The sequence below is a fragment of the Schistocerca gregaria genome, chromosome 1, assembly GCF_023897955.1.
Source record: "Schistocerca gregaria isolate iqSchGreg1 chromosome 1, iqSchGreg1.2, whole genome shotgun sequence".
NCBI classification, from domain to species: domain Eukaryota; kingdom Metazoa; phylum Arthropoda; class Insecta; order Orthoptera; family Acrididae; genus Schistocerca; species Schistocerca gregaria.
The window spans coordinates 507,491,260-507,505,476 of NC_064920.1; the positions used below are offsets into that span (position 1 = coordinate 507,491,260).

At 41.2% G+C, this 14,217-nt stretch overlaps 1 protein-coding gene across 1 annotated transcript in view; it reads right to left on the reverse strand.

The window, feature by feature from the left end:
* Positions 1-14,217, reverse strand: part of LOC126354435 (phosphatidylinositol 4,5-bisphosphate 5-phosphatase A-like) — a 78,359-nt gene that overhangs the window by 12,619 nt on the left and 51,523 nt on the right. Inside the window, exon 8 of the mRNA XM_050004121.1 lies at positions 7,703-7,840. Within this exon, the coding sequence (XP_049860078.1) occupies positions 7,703-7,840 (138 nt within the window). The remainder of the gene's footprint in view (positions 1-7,702; positions 7,841-14,217) is intronic.

Here is a 14,217-nt window from a genome sequence, read left to right on the forward strand (position 1 = left end):
ACTAGCTTTCTTCACACACATGCTGATGTTGCCACGAATTTCACACTTTCATACAGAGTTATTCACCTAAAATCGGTAAATAATCTTTTAATGGGTTGAATGGTAAATAATCTTTTAATGGGTTGAATGGTAAATAATCTTTTAATGGGTTGAACTACTTATCAATACAAACAACGTTTACTGTGGAATGAACTTCAAATTCACAAAAAATCTGCTGTTTCATACATTTTGGTCGAGTAGGTTAGTTTGTTTGTAACTTTTACAGGGACCAGCCGATTTAAAGTTTGTCCCATAATAAAAGAAAAGATTCCTATTAGTGAGTTTTATTTTAAACCCTTAAATGATGCCTTTTTAAATAAACCTGTGATATAGTTTTGATGAGTTATTTTAGTTGTTGGTAAGTTGTTGATTTGCTTGTATACAATTTTCTGGTTTGTGTACGAGTTGCACTTTTTGTTTGCTGTTGTTACAGAGCCAGAACCAGTGTCAGTGGAAGTGGCTAGTACACTGACTACTTGCGCTGAAAATCCTTTTGATATTTCTTATGTGGTAGGAAAAGTACTCAGTGATGAGGGAAAGTATAAACATCTGATGGAGTCTTCAGAACAATGTCATAATTATGCATATTCGGAGCAGCAGAGGGTGGACAAAAAAGAAAGTTTCGTTCTTACAGGCTAAAGAAATACTCTTGGCTAATCTATAGCCAACAACATAACAGTGCATATTATTTGTCTTGCATACTATTTTCTTGTGCAGATAATGGGGGAAAGCATTCTGTGGCTCTAAGATCTTTAGTCACTCATCCGCTTTGCAAATACAAAAAAGCACTAGAAAGCTTCAGAAACCATTCCACCACAGATTATCACAAAATGGCAGTTTTAAAAAGCACACATTTCAAAAGTTCATATGAAAAACCTGAAAAAGCTGTAAATAACTTAATCAGAATTGAGAAACTGAAAATTATTAAATCAAACAAAGAGCAGCTGATTCCTCCAGTGAAGACGATCACATTATGTGATCGAGAAAACATACCGTTAAGAGGCCACCGAGATGATGGTACACTGAGTGATGAAATCAGCCAAGGAAAATTTCGAGCGCTTTTAAAATTTCGCATTGATTCGGGTGATTCATCCCTCCAGAAACATTTAGAGACTGTCCAAAAAATGCTACGTATCTGAGCAAAACAACTCGGAATCAGCTGATCAATTGTTGCCATTCTGTCATTATGAAAAAGGTACTCGACAATGTAAAAGAAGCAAAATATTATGCTTTCCTTGGTGACGGAACAACGGATGCCAGTGGTACAGAACAACTCAGTTGTCGTATCAGGTATCCGAATTTACAAAAAGCACAATACATGAGGACTTCATATGCTTTCTATCTGCAACTGATATGACTGGTGCTGCATTAAGCGATCGAATCAGTCAAGAATTAAATCAAGTCAGCCTACAAGTTAAGAATTTGAGAGGTCAAGGTTATGATGGAAGTGCCAACATGTCTGAAAGTTCAGTGGCATATAATCCTGAATAAAGCAGCTCCAACCGCTAGTGACTTATACGCATTGTGCAGCACATAAACTAAACCTAGCTATTGTGAGGGCCTGCAGATTGCATAGTATTCACAATATGATGCGATTTGTAAGTTGTGTTACCAATATTGTGAGAGTGTCAGCAAAAAGGTTGATACTTATCAAACGAACTATCCTTGAAAAACACCCAGAGACAAAAAGAGTTAAGAAACAAAATCTTAGTGACACAAGCTGGCTTGAAAGGCATTAGCACTCCTTCAATTCAAAGAGCTCTTTGACTATTGTACAGTTCCTTGAAGAAATGGACAGAACTTCTCCGTCATTGGAAAGTGCAAGTCTTCTGGCTTCTATTCAATGATATGACTTTGTCTTAACTTTGACAGTAGCCACCACTGTATTTGAAATTACTGTTTTGTTTTCATGGCAACTTCAGGCTGTTGCATTAGATCTCATCCTCTGCTATGACATGGTAGAAACTGTAATAAGAACACACTGGAACGATACGGAGAAACAAAATATGAAGAAATTTTCCAAGAAGAAAACCTTTGGACATCCCAGTGCAGGCACCCAGAATCGCCAAATGTTCTGCTCATCGCTCAAATATAGAAGCACCTGATGCTAAGGAGTACTACATGTAAAATAAACCTTTAATACATACACATGCTTTTTGCTTGATGCAGCATTTCTTTCTTTTCTGTTCTTTCAAGTTCGAGAATACTGTAATGTTGGGTTTTGTGTGTAAAAGTCAACATGGTAATAAACGGTAGGGCTTGTAGGTCCAGTTGGGAGGTTTGAAGGAGGAGGGGGTGGGGAAAAGTAGAGCAATAGAGGAAGGGAAAAGGAGTGCAATAGAGGAAGGGAAAAGGATTGGTGGATGCTTTGGTAGAATAGAGGGCTGTGTAGTCTGGTGGTGGGTGGGTGGGTGGGTGGGTGGAATAGAAGTCTGTATAGCTCTGGAGTGGGAGCAGGAAAGGGGATAGGTTGGCCAAGGACAGGGACTAGTGAAGGATGAGGCCGGGGTGGTTACAGAAATGTAGGATATACCGCAGTGAGAGGTCCTAGCAGAACAATTCTGAAAAGCTGGTGTTGGTAGGAAGGATCCATATGGCATAGGCTGTGAAGCAGTCACTGTGCAGCTGTGAAGCAGTCACTGTGCAGCATGTTCAGCAACTGGGTGGTCTAGCTGTGTCTTAGCCACAGTTTGATGGTGGACAGATTGCTTGTTGGTTGTCACGCCCACATAGAAAGCAGCACAGTGGTTGCAACTTAGTTTGTAGATCACATGCCTGCTTTTACAGGTAATCCTGCCATTGGCAGGATAAGAGATGCCTATGACTGCAATGTAGTAGGTGGTGGTGGGAGGATGTATGGGACAGATCTTGCATCTAGGACTATTGCAGGGATATGAGCCATGAGGCTAGGGGCTGGGAGCAGGCATGGAAAATTTATGGACGAGGGTATTGTGTAGGTTTAGTGGATGTTGGAAGACCTCTGTATGTTAGTGGGTAGAACATTTCTCATTTCAGAGCACAATAAGAGGTAGTTTTAATCCTAGTGGAAAATGTGATTCAGTGGCTCCAGTCCTGGATGGTACTGTGTCATGATGGAAGTGCTCCTTTGCGGCTGTATTTTGGGTGTATGGGAGGTGTTGAGTAAGCAGAGAAACAAGGCATGAGAGACATGTTTCTGTACAATGTTGGGAGGACAATTTCAGTTTGTGAAGCCTCAGTAGATCCTTGGTATAATTGGAGAGGAACTGCTCATCACAACAGATCGACAACAACAGATGGCTAGGCTATAGGGACGGGACTTCCTGGGATGGAATCAGTGGCAGCTGTCAAAGTAGAGAAATATTTTGATATGGATGGAGGAACAAATGTAGCCATCCTTGAGGTAGAGGTCAACATTGAGTAATGTGGTTTATTGGGTTGAGAAGGACTAGGTAAAGTGAATGGGGTAGAAGGTGTTGGGATTCTAGAGGAATGTGGATAGGGTGTCCTCAACCATAGTCCAAATCACTAAGATGTCATCAATGAAACTAAACCTGGTGAGGCACATATTCATGAGTCTTCCTGAGGAATCCTTCCTAACCATCCAGAATTCGAAACCACCTCACCTGGTTCAGATGTTTGTGATCTGCACCAAAAGTGAGGACAACCTATCCACATCCATCCAGAACAAGAACACCTTGTGCCCCCAACAAGACACCTTACTCGATGTTGACCTCTACGCCAAAGAGGGCTACATCAGTAACACTGTCCATACAAAACCTACGAACCACCAGCAATACCTACACTTCGACAGCTGCAATACATTCCAGCTGCTTCCATACAGCCTAGCCACCAGTTATCATATCTGTAGTGATGAGCAGTCCATCTCGAAATATACCAAAGGTCTGACTGAGGCTTTCACGAACTAGAATTAGTGAGCTAACCTCTAGCAGAAAAACATCTCCTGTGCCTTGTCCTTCTAGTCACCTACCATCTCCCACATACCCACTGTCTGGCCACAAAGAAACAATTGCCTTGTGGCTCAGTATCACTTGGGACTGGAGCAACTGAATCACTTTCTCTGTCAGGTTTCAACTACCTCTCATCATGCCCTGAAATGAGGAAGATCCTACCTACTATCCTCTCCGTCCATCCCACAGTGGTATTCTGCCACCCATTGAACCTACACAATATCCTTGCCCATCACTGCTCCCACCACCTTTCCTCAATAGCTCATATCGCCGCAACAAACCTGGTTGCACGACCTCTCAAAACATCCTTCCACCAACACCAATGGCAGTCTTGTCATAGGCACCTCCTATTCCATCAAACGCAGCTCTACCTCTGAAAGCAGTCGTATGATCTACAAACTAAGCTGCATTATGTATGGGCATGACAACTAAAAATCTGTGTCCTCTGAGTCTCTTGTAGTGACATGTCTGAATAAAATCTTCTCAGTTTTCATGCTGCGTGAATGCAAATAAAAGTCTTCAGCTCCCAACAGTCATCTAAAACTTGAGATTTTTATTCAAACTGATGTGGCTTGAAAACTGAGAAGATTTAATTCAACCAACAACATATCTGACCACTGACATGCTGTGGCCAAGAGATAGATGGAGCACAGAGCTGCTGCAGATGCTGGCCAACACAACGTCCTTCAATTCAATGACTTCCTCACAGCTTACACCATCTGGATGCTTCCTACCAACACTAGCTTGTCTGAACTGCACAAGGAGGAACTCTACAAGCTATATGAGGGGGTACCCAAAGGAAACCCAACCAATGTTTTTAAACTTATTTAGTCACATTATAAGCATAAACCTTCAACCTCTTCACAGTATTGTCCACTTGCTTTTGTACACATGTCTAATCTCTTATTCTACTTTTGAAAACACTGTTTAAACTCATCTTTAATGATGCTTAATAGTGCCTCCATTGTTTTTTCTTAACCTCAGCAACACAAGCAAAATGCTTTCCTTTCACATTTTTTCATTCTGGTAAACAAAAAGAAGTGACATGGAGTAAAGATGGGTAATAATGGGGTTGAGGAACAAGGGTCATACCATTTTCAGTCAAGAATTGTGGCACAGATAGGCCTGTGCGAGAAGAGGCATTATGATGGAAAAACTCATCATCCAACTGCCACAAACCAAGCGATTTCCGCTGTACCCTGTTGTGCAATATTTTCAAAACTTCCAAGCAGAAAGTCTTTTTAATTCTCTTACCCTGCGGAATAAATTCTGAATAGACAACTCCTCACATTGAGAAAAACAAATCAGCATTCTTTCAATGTTTGATTTCACCTGAAGAGCTTTCTTGAGTGCAGCAAATTTAAGTCTACTGCTGGCTTGACTGTTGCTTTCATTCAGGATCGTAAGCATGGCACCAAGTTTCATCACATATGATAATTTTTGTTTGGATCAGTTTGGGACTCTCCTTTCAAAGTACAGCATGCTTCCATGTGACCTAGTTTTTATTCTGTCAGCAGTCTTGGCACAAATTTGGCAACCACTCATTTCATTCCCAAATCTTCTACCACAACTGACTACACTAAACTCCAGATCACCGCTGAAAGCTCAACAATTTCTTCAATGGTCCGTCATCAATCTCCAATGATGATTGCATGAAGGTTGTCAACACATTCACAGGTTTGGGCCATGGAAGGGCACCAGAATGAGGTTTGTCATCAACTGACATTTCACTGTTTTTAAAATTGGAAAATCATTCAAACACTTAAGTTTCCTCCATACGCAGTCCTCGTATGCTGTTTTTAACATTTCAAGAGTTTCTGTTCCACTTTTTCCAAGCAAAAAGCAGAATTCCACAGGTGCAGGCTGTTCACAGAAAGCAGCCATTGCAAAAACGACAATCACACAGAACAGTTGTCACTATAAACTCTGGTGGAACTAGTCTTGACCTCCAGCAATGGCACTTGGCTTACTGACTCTCGAATGTTCACTCTATGCACTCCTGGAAGCAAAACGCAGTACTACAAAAGCTATGCCACCAAAAAGAAATTAAATTTCTTTTGGGTACCCCCTTGTACATCCTATGATCCCAAAACCCCCAGCATTCAGCCTTTCATAGTTCCTGTTCTTCACCTATCCACCTCTCCCTGCTCCCACTCCAGCACTACATAGCCTTTTCTTCCACCATCGCACCCACCAGTACGCCCCCCCCCCCCCCCCCGCCCCATCTCCCAACAAACCTCCTGAGTGCACCTACCAGTCCTTCCCTGTCTCCATTATGTCCCTGCAGGCTCTCAAAAGCAGCACTACACCTTCCCCTACCCCAACCATGCTATCCCTTCCCTTCCCTTCCCTTTCCTTCCCTTCCCTTCCCTTCCCTTCAGGCACCACCCAGCCTCCACATCACACCTACCATCCGTGCAGACTATCGCCAACAAGGCTCTGACGCAGTCTGTAGTACGACCTCAGCTGGCTGAGACAGTCATCGTGTAAATTTTTAGCAGTTTTTTCATTGTGCTTGTCTACAACCCAAAGTCTCCTCTGTAAGGTGAATAGTAATGTATCCTTTTTGTAATACTGTCATTATTCCATCCTGGACTTTCAATTGCTTATAAAATGGGATTGACAAAAAGTGCAAAATGGCTAAGCAAGAATGACTAGAGGACAAATGAAAGTATATAGAAGCATGTATAACTAGGGGAAACTCAATAATACCTACAGTAAAATAAAAGAGGCCTTTTGAAAAAAGAAGTAGCTATATGAATATCAAAAGCTTAGATGGAAAACCAGTACTAAGCAAAGAAGGAAAGCTGGGAGGGGCTACACATGGAAAATGAACTTAAAGACAGTGTTATAGAAAAATGAGAGGAATTAGGTGAAGATGAGATGGGAGATAAGACGCTGCAACAAGAACTCCTGAACAATCAATACATCCATCTAATTTTGAGTGTTGTACTGAAATAGTTTCTTTTGTCTTCTGCTGCCAGAAAGTGTCAAGTTACCCAAAAGTGGTACATACAACACAGCCATGCATTATTAATTAATGTATAAATCCACCTGATGATAAACAAGTAAAACACCTCTGAAATGGGTCAAAAATATAATAAATGTGAATGGTTACAGTAGTTTGTTTTTTTCAATGAATGTAAAAAAGGCCTAAGCTTCAATGTTTGCATTTCCAGACAAAAAAATGAAATGATTGATGTTAAACCAAGTGGGGTTAGAATTTTTTAGTAGGAGTTGGATCACAACTTCTTACTGGAAGAATCCTGCTGTCTAGGGGTTAGTATGAATTTTCTCATTGAGTCCAAAAGTCTCATTGGCTATCTTCCATTGTCTATAACATAATAGAAGGCCATAATTACATGCAGCCACAGTTAGTAAATGAAATAGATGAACACAAGTTTCTAAGTTAAAACAATCATTTATCTGGTACTTCAAATTTGATTTCAAAACTCATGGCTCTCAAAACCTGGGTGAAAATGTTCAGACCTCGAGCAGACATTATGCAATAACAATGCCCAAGCTCACAAATAACAGCTAATTCTTCTCTCCAAGGAAAAACTGCTTATTTCAACTGCTAACTACTCTTCTAGCATCAAACTAATATAAGGCTTAGAGCCTGTAATGTCACATGGCACTTCATACAGCACTTTTTCTCTATTTCAGACAAGTGATAGCTATTTAGTTACTAATTACACAAAATAATATTTCACCTTATACACTCCAATCCAGTCCCAAAATGCTGGTTCTACACCAGAAGGAACTAAGTATGTAGCAGAATTATCACGTGACGTACACCAGACACCAATTTCTTCAAATGTCACAAAGCTATCTTCATGATCACTGAAGACCTGCAGCAAAATTCCAAAAAAAAAAGTTGATTCTTGATTTCATCAATTACTGATTTGCACATTATCTATAAAAACAAGATAAGGTATACTATCAACAAATAAAATTCCATTCATATAATCAAAGTTTTTCAAATTATGCAAGGCATTACAGAAATATATCTACATCCCTCTATTTCAATGGTACCTCCTGTGGCACAATAATTTAATAGAAAACATTTATTACGTAGTGGATGGAAGTATAACTGAAATATGCAGAGAGATACAATAACCCACAACAGACATAACAAAAAAATAATTATGTGGCTGCAGTAACTAGGGTCTAGATGGCCTGAGATAATCAGAAGGTGCCCAACAGTCAAGCTATTGTGGCAAACATTCTAACACATAGCAACACAGAGTAAACATGTGGATACAATATCAATGTGGCAATAATCAATCAATAAATAAATCTGAGCTTGTGTACAATTCTCTTAACTATTCTGGAAATAATTATTTTGGTAACGAACTGGAACTATCTCCCAGCAGTGACTTTTTAATGATCATACATAAAGAAAAGGAGACTGTACATTACTCTTTTTCTTGTGCTTCTGTCCCACACCAATGCAGGGTCAGCGTGGTTATTAAGGGTTTTAGCATGCTTCATTTAAAGGATGGCCTGATGCGATTCCCGTTGCTACCCAGTTACCCCCCAGGACAGAATATGTGTGCCCTAACTGTTTGTGCATAGTGTGAATGTCAGCAAAAAGGTATCTACATATTTAAAAATCATGTATATGAGGCAGGACTTGGGTAAAAGCCCAGTATTCACGTCAGGGGATATGTGGAAACGGATCCAGAATGGCCAGCATACCAACCCTCCTTATTAATCCAGCAGGCAAATACGACGCATGGCTGGTGCACTTCTTTCTCCCTGAAGCAACACTTTAAAATGCACAGCTGTATGGTTGGGTAAAATAAGATTGGAAAATTGGAAATTAAAAATCATTATTTTTTTTGCCAATACTGTCCAAGAGTGGAAACAAACCAATTACATTTCTCCCTTGCTTGCTCCTACCCAGCCAAAATATGCTTGCATTTTGGTCACTGGCAATTTGGTCACACGGGTAAGTCACATTCTTGACTAAAGACAAAGCCCCCATAAGGCTCTACACGCTGGCAATTTGACTGAATAACCTGCTAGTCCACAGGACTGGTTGCGCTGATTCAGCTGTGTTTGATCCTTTCACACATGGTGATCTAGCAGTGCAGATGCTGAGGGCGGGAGTAAACAGTTGCCACCTCCCATGGTTTTGCTGTATTTGGTCATTTGTTAATGCATTTCCTGTGACATTTTAAAGAACTTTGTGCTTTTTTCTGCTGCAAAAATCACTTAATACTGTGGATAGATGGGTTTCATTGAATGGGCTGCGGACACAGCTGCCATGCTCTGGGAGCAATAGTGCGTTCCACACTGAGAGGCCTCAGGTGTGGCTGCTGTCGAGCCCAGCGTGGAGGAACTCAAACAAGATGCAGAGTGAAGACTTGGAATGTGGCTCGGCATGACATGTTGACAGCCACTATTGAGAACTTGAGAGGCACAGAGTGAAGACTTGGACGCGTCTCCGAGAGAAGGAATGCACTGGGACCTAGGAGCACTAATCGAAGGACCGTTGATTGTGGCTGATGCTTGGGCTGGAGTGATTCCCCATGCAAACTGGCTCCAGTTGGCATTCTTTATAGCTGCCTGGCAGAAGAATACTCCTCCAGCAATTGGTGGACATTTGATCAGCAGAACAGGAGTCGATGCCCGTGATGCCTGCACTAACAGCAGCAAAGCTGACTATGTGTGCTACCTGTGGTGGCTGCAAGATACATGGTTGACAACAAACACATTGTGCTTATGTTGTGATTGCACTATTTATCCTGTACCTTCTGTGATGGTGTTGCCAGTGTCCTGGAGAGGCGGCAGCCCTCAGTACACATCTGTGCTACCTAATAGTGGGTCCCAAGAGATACATTAATTTCTTCTAGTATTGCCTGTACCTGAAATTTGATCTAATATGTTGATCTCATAAAAATGTAACTGTGCATGACATGGTGAATGACCACACACACAGAAGTCATTGGAGGTGACCAATGATAAAGTCATGTATCTTAAAAAGCGATATGTTGCATGTAAAACTGTGTATGAAAGTTTTGCCTCGGACCTGACCACAGCAAATGCTGCATTGTAGCCATGAATATTATTGAAATAATTCTTTGGTCACTCTTTAATTTTTGGTTATTCAAAGTAAGTACTTGATACAGTACATTGAAAAATAAATTTCGTGTTTACGGCAGAAAATTAACTTTTCTCTTATAACAACAAAACATGAATACTGTTGTATCACATAATGTAACATCAGATGTCTTGTCAGGGCTCTACCAGTGCCACATCAATGACTATCAGTGTATTGGAACCAAGTAGTGTTGACTCAAGTGCGAATGACTGCTTTGTTGTATTCCATCACTGAAGGAAATGAAGTCCATTTATTCTTGCTGCCTGTGGCAGCAACCCTCATCCAAATTTGAAGTACTTATTATAAAGTATGTAAAACAATTAAATTAGCCCTGGAAAAGCTGTAAAGTAATTTTTTATGTGTATTTAGATTATAAACTCAAGTGCCCAGCATTTAATCCCTGCTACCCTTCGAGTCATTTTATGCTTCTTTACCTCTGGGAATGACATGTCAATGTGAAAAATGTCAAGCTGCATCATGATTCGGAATTCATCTTTATCAGTAGGTCTCCTGTGATTGGCTGGGTAAGTCAGTCCAAAGATCTGACAAAGCAAAGGTATATTCCTTCCAATTATTTCATGTCTATTAACACACTGGGACATTCAAACCAACCTTTGGTTGGTCGTTAACTTACAGTAAATTACACCACTCAGTTTTGTTTACTGCACTACAATGACGGGTACAGCCAACACAGCACTGTAGGCACACCATGTACTTCACCTTGGGCTCACTGCTTTTTGTAGTAGAACTGTGGGCACAGCTGTAGATGGCACTTGTAGTGAACTTGAGAAACAAAGTCCACAGTCTGGGCTTAAAGGAATGCAGTCTGCAATTTGTCAGCTCAGTGACATCACGATTGACATTTATGAAGAAGACACCATGAGAATTTGGTGGTTGTTAGAAAGTATGTGACTTGTGATAGAGAGAGAGAGAGAGAGAGAGAGAGAGAGAGAGAGAGAGAGAGAGTGAGTGTGAGTGTGAGTGTGAGTGTGTGTGTGTGTGTGTGTGTGTGTGTGTGTGGCACTAACGAGCACTACACGGTGAGGTTACGAGCGCCCTTACACATGTTAAAAGAAAGAATGTGGGTAAAACAGTGAAAATGTTAACTTATGCACTAAGACAATGAAGAAATTCTAAAATGTGCTATACGGGAGATTAAAGCATAAGTAAAATGATACAGGAGCTAAAAGAAAGGCACATGGAAATGTGACTAGTTGACTACTCACAAAAAACATGAGAGTCAGTCACTCTGCGAACACATTAAAACCATTCCCATAAACTCTTGGGAAAAATATTGGATGATTCACAAAACTTTAAAACTCAAACTAGATTCGTTTGGACATTAATTAAAACAGAGGGCAGACCTGTTGGCAAATCCACTGTGGCCCACTGGTCGGAAAATGAAACAGTCCAATAAAATTGTGATGCACATTGAGGGCATCTCTCCAGGTCAAGAAGCCACGTGTTATAAGGCTGTGGCCTATGCGAAGATGAGTATGGATGACCTTGTCCCATCGACATGGCAGCAAGGAGGTCCACCATGGCTGTGTTGTGGGCTTTACTAGATGGCACTTACTGTCCGCCACTTCCATCCATTTATCCTCCCACTGATGCAAGACTTTTGATCTCAACAGTGAGACTATAGCATGCAGAGAGATGGCACACTGAAACAACTGAGTATCACAACATGCCCTCTTGACTGCTAGATCTGTCCTTTCGTTCCCTACAAATCCCTTGTGCCCTGTACCCAACAAAATGACACCCCCTTCCCCATTCTTCATCGTTTTAGGAGGGCATCCTGGATTACCTGTGAATTACTTTACCTGACGTGTAAAAATGTTGCAGAGAGTGAAAGGCACTCAGAGAATCGGAGCACACAAGAAATTTAAAACTGGGAGACCATCTCATCTGCTCCAGTATCCACAAGATCGCTTATAATTCTGCATCAAACACAGTAAAGTCTTGAGGCAGTTGGACCTTGAGGACACAGCCTGGGAAAACAACAGAGCAACCACCAGTTTGCTCCCCCCCCCCCCCTTTCTGCTTAGACCCATGTAGTTGTGGTGCTCATATAAAATGTCAGAAAATATCATATTGAAAACATAAGTAGGAGTGCAATCTCTCTTCAGGAAACACGACTTACAGATGAAAACTCACTAGACTATAGTAAGTACCGTATCTTCAAAAGTAAAAAAAGACAAATAGGAAGAGATGGCACCCCACTCCTAGGTATGGCATCTGTCATTCACAAGAGCATAGTTTATTCAATTACAGAAGTCACCCCCATAAATAATAGACTAATGACAATGCGCATACAATCTGCAGACAAAAAATACACACTAATTAACGTCATGCACCCACGAACATGGAAAATAAGAGATCTGCAAAGGTAGAGCAGTTTTGGTCTAAACTCGAGAAGATTATGGCAATAGGCCCCAAAGAAGTCACAAAGATATTACTACACAACTTCAATGCCCAGACTGGCAGAGAAAAGGATACCAAAAGACCGCAAGTAAAATCCCGGCCCATAAATTCACCAACAAGAATGGCATGAGACTCATTGACGTGTGTCAACAGAACAATCTGAAGATAATGACCACCTCACTGAGGAAACATCCTCAAAAACAGAAGACTTGGAGATCTCCTATACAGCCTCTCAGAGAATATCAGAACGACCACGTGATTGTCACACACCCTTCACAGAAGGAAATTCATGACATGCAAGTCTGAAGAGGAGCCAACAGTGCCTCTGACCACTATCTAGTATGGATGAAAGTGAAATTCACTCTGAAAAGAATCCACCACAAGAAAACTCATCCTCAAAAATTCGACACCAAAAGGTCAAAGAAAGTAAAATAAAAGAAGAATGGGAAAAGGAAAATGCAGGCACCTGGCACCAATTCCGTAACAAGATAATCAAGATAGCCAAAGATCATGGTGGTGGTGATTGTGATGATGATGATTGGTTTGTGGGGCGGTCAATTGCACGGTTATCAGCACCCGTACAAATTCCGAACCTTTGCTCAGCCCAATCTCGCCACTTTCAAGATGATGATGACAACACAAACACCCAGTCATCTCGAGGCAGGTGAAAATCTGACCCTGCCGGGAATCAAACTCAGGACCCTATGCTCGGGAAGCGAGAACACGACTGCGAGACCAAGAGCTATGGGCTACATAGCCAAAGAGGCAGGACCACTGAAGAAGAATACAAAACACCCATAGTGGGACTCCGCATGTGAAGAAGCACTGGAAGAACGAAAGATTGCTTTCCAGAAATATAACTAAAAAAATCAATGGAGACTCAACAATACAATACCTTCAGACCAGAAAGAAAGCCTAAAAAATTATCAGACAAACAAAGAGGAGGCACATGAAGGACCAGTCGGACTCGACAGAAAGAGACTTCCAAAATCACAATACTTGAGACTTTTACAGAACGTTCGCAGGGAGGATTCGAGGATACGTCCCTCAGAACTTCTGTTTGCGAAATCAGACAGCAAACTCACACTGACCAACCCAGGTAATTGTAGAGAACTGGCTCGAAATTTCTCAGAGCTACTCAATTGGCAGGAGCCTACATCAAGATGGCCCAAAGAGACTCCCGCACAAGTAAACCCAGAATTTTCATCACATACCAAAGAAGAAATCCATAAACACATCTTCAGACTCAAGAATAATAGGGTAATAGGGCATATGGAGAAGATGGTATAGTTGCAGAACTATTGAAGAACACAGGCCCAAATACACTTGAGGAGCTCACACAAATCATCATAGACATATGGAAAACGGAAAAGTACCGGAAGAATAGAACTGTGCGCTCATCCATCTGTTACACAAGAAAGGTGACAGAACAGATGCCAATAACATCAGAGAGATTTCTCCCCTTGAAGTCACCTACAAAATTCTATCTGCGTGTCTTCTTCAAAGAACACAACAACAGCATGAAAACAAAATTGGTGACTATCAAGCCAGTTTCCGACCGGGGCTTTCTTCTGTTGAACAAATATTAAATTTGAAGACGCTATTGAAATAGAGAGCAACCCAAAGATCTCTGGTCATCTGTATGTTCGTCGACTTCAAGAAGGCATATGACTCAGTGGATCAACAGCCCCTCTA